Below are 12,638 nucleotides of genomic sequence, written 5' to 3'. Positions count from 1 at the left end.
ATATGTGTGTCAGTACCAAGGGAATCGTGCTGCAGTCAGCTTCAAATGCCACTTCTCTAAATTTTCTCAATAGTGTTCCTTGAGAAGAACATTGCCTTCTCTCCAGGGATTCCCATTTGTGTTCCCAAAGCATCTCTGTAACATCTTCATGTTGTTCAAATCTACCAATAACAAATCTAGCACCCTCCTCTGAATTGCTTCATTGTCTTCTTTTAATCTGACCTAGTATGTATCCCAAACATTCAATTAGTACTCAAAAATAGATTGCGATAGCATCCTATAAGCAGTCTCTTTTACAAATGAATCACACTTTCCTAAAATTCTCCCAATGAGTATAAGTCGACCATTCACCTTTCCTACTGCAGTCCTCACATGCTCATTCCATTTCATATTGCTTTGCGACGTTACACCCAAGTATTAAAATGACATGACTGTGTCAAGCAGGACACTACTAATCCTGTATCCGAACACTACAGATTTGTTTTTCCTGCTATCTGTATTAATTTACATTTTTATACATTTAAGATAGCTGCCATTCATCATGCCCATAGGAAATGTTGTTTACACCATCTTGTACCCTCCTACAGTCACTCAATCAAGACATCTTCCTGTACACTACAGCTTCATCAGCAAACAGTCACAGATTGCTGCCCACTCTGTCCACCAGATCGTTTATGTATATAGAAAATAATAGTGGTACTGTCACACTTACCTGGGGCGCTACTGACAATACCCTGATGAACACTCATGCTGCTGTATTTTGCTCTCAGTACATTGCATTGTGCTGGAGGTAAGACAAATACGTATGTGTGAAGCTTATGTAAATACCTCAAGGTATTTTCAACTGTTCAAGCACAGTATATGAACAGTATAAGAATAAGTGTCCTTTAGTAAAGGGGTAAGACAATGATACAGCTGAACCCATTCTGCAGACTCAGGTGTAGTAGTGCTTGTGTATAATACTTACTGTGGAGTCTGTGTCATTGAGTGCTCCAAACTTCATCTCCTTACAACAGAATTGCATTATGGCACCATACATTATAGTGAGTGTATGCTGAGTGGACTCCTGGCATGTAATGGAAGTAGGCTGTTGGGTTCAAAATAATTATTCATGGACACGATTGGTTGAGTATACAATACAAGGTAAAATTTATTGATCAAATTACACAATAGCGAACCCAAGGATAAACAGCATAACTAGTACAATGTAATGACTGGAAGTTAATATAAGAAAGACTAACAGAATAAAGCTATTAACAATTGAATTGCTACTGCAAAATCTTGTAGAAAAACAGTAACCAACCTTTAATTACCATAATATAGTTGCTGATAATCAAACACTCAATAGGATGAGAATCTTTAAAAACAACAAATACAAAATTATAACTTTTACAAAACTATAATATAATCATCTTCCTTTATTCCCTTTATCAAAGAAACCATTATCGAGGAACCTACTAGTCTTCTGATCCAGGTTATAAACAAGTAGATTATCACCTTTTACAGCATCATTTACAGAAATACAGAAGTCTATAATGAATACAAAGTAATGCTTTTCTCCTGGTGCAGCATACCTCAACCACTACCAATACCTTGCCCAGTAATTCGCCAGCATAAGATGTGTATAATTTTTAGTGCGATAGGGTCCGCAGCTGCAATGAATTTTTTGAAAGATTTCTTGAAGCCTTCAGCTGCCATACTCTTTATTTAATGTACAATTGTACAATTTCAGCTTTAGGCCATTTTCAAGTATTTTATGGATAAATTTTTAGTAGCAGATTATGTCCTATACGATGTTGTTCCTATGACAACATGTTATGCTCATAAAATAAATCCGAGGTGTTCATACTATTTTAGGAGCACATTACTTAGACCTTTGCAACAACTGCTCAAAAGTAACATGCTCCTAAAATAGCGTGAACACATCAGATTTATTTTATGAGCATAACATGATGTCATAGGAGTGACGTATATGACATCTAAATGAGTACATGGCACATTTTCGTTTTACAGAAACAACATTACATGGAGCTTATTGGCACAAACTGTGCCATTGTATACATAGCACTTGCACAGTGGTTCCATTAACCTGGGATGGGGATATGTTACACACTGGAAATAACAACATTTCATCAGCTTACTCAATAATATGCAAGCAGCTGTAATGAGGTCAGTAGTGGCAGACTGCCATAAAAACTAGTAGAGGAACACCAGTCCGTCATTCTGCCACCTTATAAGGATGTCTTTAGAGTTCCTTTTAAAATACCATTGACACACTGCAAAAGACTTCCCACTGTTAAATTCAGCACCTTGTCTCTGAACCACATATAGTACTCAGTATTCAACAAAAGACAGACCATGACAACAATGTTGAAAAGTTCCAAGAAGCTGTCAGCAGAGGCACAGTACAATCATACCTTAATGCATTCATCAGCTTCATTATGTTTACATTGCCATAAATATCATTATCACATTTTCCAATCAAGTATTGATACTTCTGCAACAACACCTTTGGGGGCACCAAACATACAACTTGCTCCCAGCCAATTCTCTCAGCCCACCAGCCAGGCCTTGCCCACCACACTTTCAGCTTACCCCACTCCAGTCAGCAACGACTTCACTTGGGGCCAACCACCATGCTTGGGAACCTTCGGCATTTTCCAGCCCTAAGAGAGGTCATTGCCCCAAGATGCAACTATTGATAAGTGCCAACAAGGCACATCTTTCCCCCATCCCCCTTTGAGTTTGGCCATTGCCCTTACTTGCCAGTTCCAAGGTCCCTTAAGTTCCCCATAACAGTTTTAAGAAATCCAATGACCTCCAAGGGCCCCTTGAAATGCAGCAGCAACTTTTTACTGATCCTCTCCATTGACTTACTGCATCCTTGATAGTCCTTAATGAACATACCCAGTCCTCAATTCAGTACATTTTGCCTGCCTTGCTTGATTATAGTGTTTATGTTCTCTGTTGTAGGCTCAAAAAATATTCCTTTCCACCAACCACCACTTTGGAATCACTTGATGAGAATTGATGTTCTCTGGTAACAAGTCCTCAATGAACCAAAAATTGCAAAGAGTGGTGGCTAACCTTTAACCAACTGAGATTGGTTGTAGCAATTTTGCCATTCTCATGCTGAGTAGTACTGAAGGCCATCATGAGCCAATGCAATGAATGGTACCATCCTCCTTGATTGCTGCTATATTAAGAGTTAGGATAATAGGTTATTGTTGTAAGGTGATGGATTCCCATATCAAGGCAAAATGGTGTAAACTTGATAGACGTAAAGGTGGTAGCATTATCCATCATGAAACATTGGGGTGTGCCAAATGTTTCAAAAATGCATTGTAAATTCTAAATAAATATCTGTTTGCTAGCAGCTTGGACTGGTAACAACCAATCAAATTGCAATAAACTCATCCACATATGCGAGAATGAATTTATTACCACTGAGCAAGGCAAGAGACCCACAAAGTCAATATAAATTTGTGATTCCTCAGTTTCTCCCAGTGTATTTGTTGACTGAAAATTCCACAGATGTGCTGCCAGTTCATAGTCTCCAACAGCCACAATATTTCAGTGATCAACCATGTTGCCATCGTCAGGTGCGCTGATGAACTGAGACCCTACGGGCATGGGACCAACAAATATCCTCTGATATTCCATGCTCCCACGAGTCGCTTTGCCCGTGGTCAGCAATCATGGTCACACGTCAGCAGTCATGGAGACACTAGCATCAGTGTCTGTGATGATGTTGATGTAAGCTCTCTGTCTGCCCTAATCACCAGGTCATTTTGTTTGCTGAGAAACTTCTTAATTTAAGTCAGTGCTGGTCCCTAATCCTTGCTAACATTATAGCCACAATCTCAGTTGATGAGATCATACATGGTATGAATTTCTAGGGCCTCTATAATGACGATGTTCCAATATTGGGAAGTTTGTGCCAAGAACTCGGTACGTTCATACTCCATCGCGTGATTCTCGGACAAACAGTGCTCGGCGACCTTTGATTTTTTGGGATCACCAGTTGAGGGTGCCTCTGGTGTTCTCTACAACAACATTTGATGGTGTGCATTGTCTGTGCTATATATGTCTTCTCACATTAACATGGAATCTGGTATATGCCGGCCTTCCACAAGCCGAGATTATCTTTGACGCTTCCCAATAATGCTCATGTTTTATTGGGTGGGTGAAAGACTGTTTCTACTTAGGGCTTCTTCAATATGCATCCAATTTTTCCTGATAAGGTGCCAGTGTACCATATAAAGGTAGAGGCTGCCTCTTCCTCCATGGCTTCTTCCATCTCCACAGATTGTTCTGGTGTGGTGGGGTTGAGAGCACACCTAATCTGTGATTCTGGGTACCCATTTTTTTTCGGAATGCAGTTCTGAGGTGTTCCAGCTCCTTGAGCAGACTCTGCATCTGAAACAGTGTGCACCCTGTGTACTAGTGTTTTTAGTACTCCATTCTTCTGTGAAGGGTGGTGGCAGCTCTCTGCATGCAAAAATAGGTCAGTGTATGTTTTCTTCCGATACACACTGTGGCCCAGTGTGCCATCAGCTCTTCTCTTGACCATGACATCCAGGAACGGTAATCTTCCTTCTGCTTCAGTCTCCACATTGAATTTGATGTTGGGATGTACGAATTTTAAATGTGTAAGGTAAGACTAGTATCGTCGAGTCAAGTGAATATAAATGATGTATTCCTTCGAAGAGCAAGTCGATATGTTTCTCATTTATGGAGAATGCCAACAAAATTCAGTGAGGAGTAGAGACTTATATGCCAAAAGATATCCTAAATGTACTCACCCCGTACGTCGTACATTTAAATATGTGTATGATAAATTGAGAACAACTGGATCTTTAATGCATCCAAAACATATCCAGCAAAGAAAAGTTACTAATGAGGAAATCGATATTGGTACTCTTGCCACTGTGGTTCGAGATCCTTGTGTTAGTTTGTGTCAGATCACAAGGGAGTCTTGCATGAGCCAGAGTAGTGTTGTTCTTGTTCTGCATTGCTGTAAATATCATCCTTACCATATCAGTCTCCACCAAGAATTAATTGGTACGGATTGTATGCACTGCATTGAATTCTGCCGATGAGCTCAACTTCAGATTCAGTGGGATGACACACTTATTAATTTGATTTTATTTACTGACAAGGCTATATTCATGAACCATGGAAATGTTAATTTACATAACATGCATTATTGGGCAACTGAAAATCCATGTTGGCTGTGGCAAGTTGCACACCAAAAACCATGGTCGGGGAATGTATGGTGGGGGATTCTGGAGGACAGAATTTAGGCCCCTATATCATCGAAGGAAATCTTAATGAGCCGGCCACTGTGGCCGAGCGGTTCTAGGCGCTTCAGTCTGGAAGTGCGCTGCCGCTGTTGTTGCAGGTTCGAATCCTGCCTCGGGCATGGATATGTGTGATGTCCTTAGGTTAGTTAGGTCTAAGTAGTTCTAAGTCTAGGGGGCTGATGACCTCAGATGTTAAGTCCCATAGTGCTTAGAGCCTTTTTTTATTTGTTTAAAAAAATCTTAATGGTAGAAAGTACACCACTTTCCTGCAAGAAACATTAGGTCTTTTATTGAAAGAAATACCTTTAGGAACAAGGAACAGAATGTGGTATCAACATGATGGGTGTCTTGCACATTTTTTGCTGATGGCTTGAAAAGAGTTGCAGAGACAATTCCCAAATTGTTGGATTGGACATGGAGGAGATGTGTCATGGCCAGCTCATTTGCCAGACTGGATTCCTCTGGATTTTTTTCTTGTGGGGATTCATAAAAGACATTGTTTATAAAGATTTTCCAACTACACCTGAAGATATGCGAGAGAGAATTGTCAGAGCATGTGCTTTGATAAGTGCTGATGTGATAAGGAATACCCCCCAATCCATGATAAGAAGATTGCAGCACTGCATTAATACTAATGGTCATCACTTCGAACACCTTCTCTAAATGGAGGTTCATGCTACCTTTGTGACCTTTGTTGACCTTCAAAGATCTTACTGCTACACATAATTGGATTTCTCTTGATAGCTGCTATCAGAAAATAAGTATCAAACTATAGCATCCCATTTAAAAAACCAAAGTTGGCCTTCATATCTTTGCAACAAAAAATCAACGTCATATTATGGCCCCTGTTGTCCCATGCAACTTTTGTCCCACAAACTTTTCAGCTCCCATCATACATTCAGAGTTATTCTTGGTGGCAATAGTTAGTGACTCAACCTGTATACGGGAGTTGCCTGCGCTTTTTGTCAGTCACTTAGGACTTTGCACAAGGCAAGAGATTTGTGACAAAAGCAAGTTAAGTAAGGGTCCAATGCTGTAGGGTACTCCTTGTAAAACCAAACTGTGATTCTGTCCAGACCTGGCAACTTATTTGTTTTCAACTCTTTCAGTTGTTTCTCTATGCTAGAGGTGTATATTATTTATGTGATTCTTCAATTTCTCCAGGTGTATTTTATAATGAAATAAATCTCGGGTGAACAGCCTGGTATGAGTGTGCATAGGACACATTACTAAGTTATCCATACAGGAGTCTGTTCTATGGTCAAATGTCTATATGTTTGTATGATTCTCTTATGTGAGCAATTTCTTAAATGTGAAATTTAAAACTTCAGCTTTCATTTTGCTGTCTTCAACTGCCACACCAGACTGGTCAGTGAGTGTGTGGATGGATGACTTAGACCTCTTAGTGATTTTACATAGGACCAGAATTTTCATGGGCTCTCAGTAAGATCCTTTACTAGAGTATGACAGCAGTAGTTGTTGTATAGGTAGATCTTTTCACAGCTGTACAAATCTCTACTAACCATTACCTATCATCATTTGTGCATACCCTTTGGAACAGAGTGTTTAACAGTCTTTGCCTCCTCAGTATTTTCCAGATTTTGTTGTTAAACCATGGTGGTTTTTATTCCATCCTTAATCCACTTATTAGGCACACACTTCTTCAGAGTAAGATTTACAATCTGCTTAAACTTCATCCATAATTCCTCTGTGTCCATGATATTGGAAGCATATGATATCATTCCATTGTCTAAGTGTGATGCTAATAACTGCTTATCTGTTCTTTCCAGCAGAAACACTGTCCTAACCTTCTTGACTTTCATAACCATAGTTGCTATAAAGATATCATGCCAATCACCATCTCTGTACTGATGCTGTCAATAAGGTCCATCCTGTTTGTAGCTACGAGACCTAAGATATTTCCATTGTGTGTGGACTGTCAAACTAGCTGCTCAAGACTGTTATAAGAAAACGTGTTCAAAAGTACTTCCCAAGACTGCCCATCTGTATCTGTCACAACGAATCCACAGACATCACAGTCTGTATTTGGTAGCTTAAAGTCACCTCCAGCTAGTACTGCATGGTGTGGGTAGCTCACACCTCTTTGAATGACTCTAGAACTGTCATAGCAGAACTAGGGGCTGGTAAAAATATCCATCTATTAACTTGGTTTCACCTAGACCTCTTATATGCAACCAACTTCACTGTTACACTGAACTTTGACCTTAATAGAGACAATATGTTACTTTTCCAATGACACTGATGTATGAAAGGCAAGGTCACATTGTGAAGGTGTGTTAAGATCTCTAATGCTTTGCAGGTTTCTGTGGCCTTCAGGGTACCTTCTAACACACTGTCTTCCATACATAGCCCAATTGTTTCAGGCTTCACTGTTGCATAATCATCTTCATTGTTATGGAGCTTGGATATTTAAAAAAAAAAAAAAAAAATTCAAATGAGTGTGAAATCTTATGGGACTTAACTGCTAAGGTCATCAGTCCCTAAGCTTACACACTACTTAACCTAAATTATCCTATGGACAAACACACACACCCATGCCCAAGGGAGGACTAGAACCTCTGCTGGGACCAGCCACACAGTGCATGACTGCAGTGCCTTAGACTGCTTGGATAATCCCGCGCGGCAACTTGGATACTCAGCTGCAGATTATATGTATCAGGCAAGCATTTTGTAAATCCATAGTCAGAGCAGCTTTTGTGAGGCAATCTGTCCCCAAGTTCGTTGACCAATGGCAGTTAACACACATGTCCACTTGCACTGATCGGTGAGGCCAATGTCAAACCAAAGTCTTGTGACTATATTTGCATATGATGGAATCACTGACTGCCTTTAAATGGACCATACTGGCTTGATTACATCCAGGGTGTCCATATGATAGTTTGTAGGGGAGGGGGTGGGGAGCAGACCCAGGGGTATGGAGTATTTTTAATATTTTGGAATATGAATGCCAACTTGTAAGTAGTCATAAAAAAGTTCCAGTGTCAACCCTGTTAAAAAACAGCGTAATAATGACTTTTAAATCAGTTTCTTGAAAGAAAAATACATGCCTACACTGTACTTTTTCCCTTTCCCTGAGAGCTAGGGTGAGGAGGTGCTAGTCCCCTTTTATTGATGCCCTTGGAGTACATGGCTGCCAGCATGCTGTCATCTGATCCTGTGTTGATTAAAAACACTAAGCCTGAAGAACAGTCAGTGACAAACATCCTTCGTGATGTAGTAGAGTATAGTCACAGTGGAGGCGACAGAGTGAGTCTTGTATTGCAACTGGAAGCACAATGAGTAGATGCTGTATATGGCATACATATTTATGTCAGCCGTAAGTGGAAGGTATCCAAGCAAATCATGGCAAACAACCTATCCACAAGAACCCAATTTCTTCTTCGGGTCATTAGTATGATAGTATTCACTTTTATTCCACACAGCCAAAAAATCATGTTACAAACGAGATTAGCAAGATAACAAGAATAGAAAGATCAAAGATAGTTCAATGAAACTTGGATCATACGTAGAAAGAACTAATGCAGTATAGTACAGAAGGTGAGTAAAATAAATATGCAATGAGGTGAACAGGAATGATAATTTTATTCAAAGACAATAATTACACTGAAGTTACTGCAATTCATGATGGTTCCCTGAAGATTACAAAAGATGGGACATGCTTCTTGGTAAAGTACATGATTCTCATGGATGGCAATGCATGCTGTGCAATGTACTCTCCCACTGGCCACAAGGTTGATAAGTAGTTCTGATAGCAGAGTGTTCCATTCCTCCACCATTGCAATTGAAAACTACTGGACAGTCACTAATGCATGTGAACATGCTGTAATATGTCTCCACAATACATCCCACATGTGCTATATGGGATTTAATCTGGGAGTATGGTCAGGCTAGTCCATTTGCCAAATATCCCCTCACTCTGAGAGCTCCTCCTCCTGTGCTGCTTGATGTGATTGCATGTTGTCATCCATAAAAATGAAATCAGGGCCATATACATCCGTGAAAAGATGTGCATGGGGAAGGAGAACAATGTCACTGTAACACTGACTGTGATGTGTGCTGTGTTCAAAGGTTTGGAGGTCAGTATGTTCATGCAACATTATGTCTCCCCACACCATAACACTTGCACTACCAAAACAGCTAGGCTTGATAGTGCTGGACACACACTGATATGGTAAGATGTGGGAACACATAATGCATGCAGGAACATTGTTGAACATGATAATTTTGGTGGTCCAAGTTTTACTGTGTGGAGAAGCATAATGTTTCTTGGGGGTACTGACATCCAAATCGCTGGGCAACATGACTGTACTCCTTGCTCATATGTGTTTTTTCAGTGGCACATATGATCACAACTACTTTTTTATGGATGACAATGCATGACAGCACTGAGCAGTGCAAGTAGAGGAGCTCTTGGCATATGTGGGATGCATAGGGGAAACATACTACAGCACGTCCACACACACTAATGATCATCCAGCAGGTGTTGATCATTCTGATGGATGAAAGGAATGCCCTACCACAAGAACTCCTCACCAACCTTGAGCCAGTTTGGAAGAATGTTATAGAGCATGCATTGTTATCTGCGTTGATCACACACACGATTAAGAGGCATGTCCCACCATTTGAAATGCCAGAGGAGCATCATAAATTGTATTGACTTCAGCATGATTGTTGTCTTTGAATAAAAGTATCATTTCTGTTTGTCTCAGTGCATATTTCTTTCAGTTACCTTCTGTACAATACTTTAGATGTTCTTACTATGTATGGCCAAACTTTCATCAAGCTTTGTTACTTGGCAGTGACACATCATACGAAATATTATGTAGCCATACCATCTGCAGTATGTACAATCTTTGACTGTTACACATTATTCTACATGAATAACATTATATAGGTGCTTCTTATAACAATGTGAGATGATATCTAGCTTTGCAGCTAGCTACTGTGTTACTCATGTACATGTGACATTAACAAGGATCAGGATGTAAGATGTACATTTCCAGTGGATAGGGGTGGACATAAAGAGATTCTCCATTAATATTTGAAAAATATAATTAAATCTTACATTTTTCCAGGTACAATCAGGTACAATTACTGAACAGAACTTCACACATTAAACAGGAGCCATGTTTCTAGTATCCTGAGTGCTGGTTTAACCCCACATTTCAATCTATCTACTCACCTGCATCCTAATACAAGGGGCATCCATTCCTACAGCCAAGGAAAGGGGGGGCGGGGATCACATCCTTGAAAATTTGTCATGGATACTTACAACTCACCATTCAACTTCCAATATATTAAAAATACACCATACCCCAAGGTCTAGGGCACCTCCCCTTCCCCCCCCCCCCCTCCTCAATTAACAAACATATGGGTGCCTTTGCCTAAAACACATTATAGCCTTCACTGGATTGACAGATTACTTAACAGCATATTCCTTTGACTTAAGACTTTTTCACTTTTATTTGTGTGAAAAACCAAGTATACATGTGTGCCTACTGAGAGCCTGTCAACTGAGACACAAATAACTAAGCATTTTTCAGCATGCACAACTTGCAATATCATGATGATCAAAGGCCTTTAGGCTACTCATGCCCTCTGATATGCAACAATAGTATAACAGTTCACCAGTATTAGTGGCATTAACTCAGAATTATGCATTTTTGTTCCCATTTTTCATTACCTTATTATTCTTCTCTCTTATGAGGAGGTCATACTGAAAATTTTCTTTTGGATTCTGCATTACTATTACTACTATTACAAGGTTAGTAGTTCTCAAACATAATACAATCCTGTAGATTTTAACCTAAATATAGCACTAGATCACTGTACTCCATTGAAAATTTTGTCTAAATTTATATACAATCCTTTAGAAAGTACGAAGAACTGTTTATGAAAAGTAACAGTAAGTAACAGTATTACATCATCTATAATTTATCTTCCTCATGTGAGTACACAAATGCACATGAATATGTTCATCCAACCCTCCTCCCATTCACATCAACACACACACACACACACACACACACACACACAGAGAGAGAGAGAGAGAGAGAGAGAGAGAGAGAGAGAGAGAGAGAGAGAGTTTTACAAGATAGTTTTTACTGCTATTGTCAAATTGAATTTTTTGCAATATGATCAAGTAGATATGGTTTCTCTCATTTGTGTCAGCATCATATTTAATAAAATAGTTGTATGTTATTTAAAAATTGCTTTTATTGCAGCACAGGTGACCAGAATATCTCTTCAGAGTTACAGTTGACAACAGCAGCAACAGAAAAAATTACCATGCACTCAAGGTTAAGAATGGTGGATTTTCTTGGTAAGATTCAGTGATATTATTCTGATAACAACTTTGAAAATGTTAGCCAAAGAATATTAGAATATGAGTAATTATGATTATAGTTGAAATTCATCTAATACTTAGTTGTTTCTTGACTTGCAGTTGCAGTGGCATGCCTTAGTAGACTTTTTACTGAACTCACTTTGTATGATGTTGTTGTCATCCTCTTCAGTGGAGCAAGATCCATTACACGTCATCTAAAGAACAGTTTTACTAAAAGACCATCCATACGTATTTCTTAAAGGGAAAAGACCCATGACACAGTGTGTTGCAGTGAAGAAACATTAATCATCAGATACCCTAAAATTTCAGAAATTAGCAATTGAGAGTGTTCACAGCTACATAAATATGCTACAGTTCTAATAATAATAATAATAATAATAATAATAAAAAGAAACATGAAATTGTTTGTGTTATCCTTTCATATTCCTGTCAAAAGTTCTCAGGGGAAGGGGAATCACAGCCAGTGATCTTATTCTGGTTTGCACAGACACTGCTACCTAAATAGAATTATTAATGTAAGAAATTAGATAAATAAAAATTTCATGACATGCATGACAAACCTCAAACTGGCATTTGATCAGGTGAAGGATACATATACATGCAGCTATCTGGTAGGTAAGTGGTTACAATTTCCTTAAGCAATAGTAGGGTGAACTGTTACATTACAAGAAAATATGCCAACACCCACATAAATTATGATGTGGTAAACTCCAGAAATAGTGAGATTGAATAGAGAATGATGTGACAAACTCCAGGAAGAGGGAGACTGAATAGAGAATTTTCAGATTAATTGATTCAGTCATCCTTAAAATTCATCTATACAGGGTGATGCAAAATTTGCGCACTCGGGCTTTGCAGTGTGACTCCTCACGTGCAAGCAACAAAAAAAATGTCTGTCACAAGATTTCATTCGGCGAGTACATCTGGCAGTAAAAGGATGTTAAGGAGTGGCAGTCTGGCAACAC

At 39.1% G+C, this 12,638-nt stretch overlaps 1 protein-coding gene across 1 annotated transcript in view; it reads left to right on the top strand.

Moving 5' to 3' along the window:
• Positions 1 to 11,999, top strand: part of LOC126471599 (uncharacterized) — a 133,588-nt gene extending 121,589 nt beyond the window's left edge. Inside the window, exons 9-10 of the mRNA XM_050099836.1 lie at positions 11,552 to 11,649; positions 11,773 to 11,999. Coding sequence (XP_049955793.1) covers positions 11,552 to 11,649; positions 11,773 to 11,912 — 238 coding nt within the window. The 3' untranslated portion in view covers positions 11,913 to 11,999. The remainder of the gene's footprint in view (positions 1 to 11,551; positions 11,650 to 11,772) is intronic.
• Positions 12,000 to 12,638: the final 639 nt, after the last annotated feature.

This window comes from Schistocerca serialis, chromosome 3 (genome assembly GCF_023864345.2).
Source record: "Schistocerca serialis cubense isolate TAMUIC-IGC-003099 chromosome 3, iqSchSeri2.2, whole genome shotgun sequence".
NCBI classification, from domain to species: Eukaryota; Metazoa; Arthropoda; class Insecta; order Orthoptera; family Acrididae; genus Schistocerca; species Schistocerca serialis.
The sequence above is the reverse complement of the archived record's forward strand: the minus strand, read 5'-3'. Positions and strand labels throughout refer to the sequence as shown.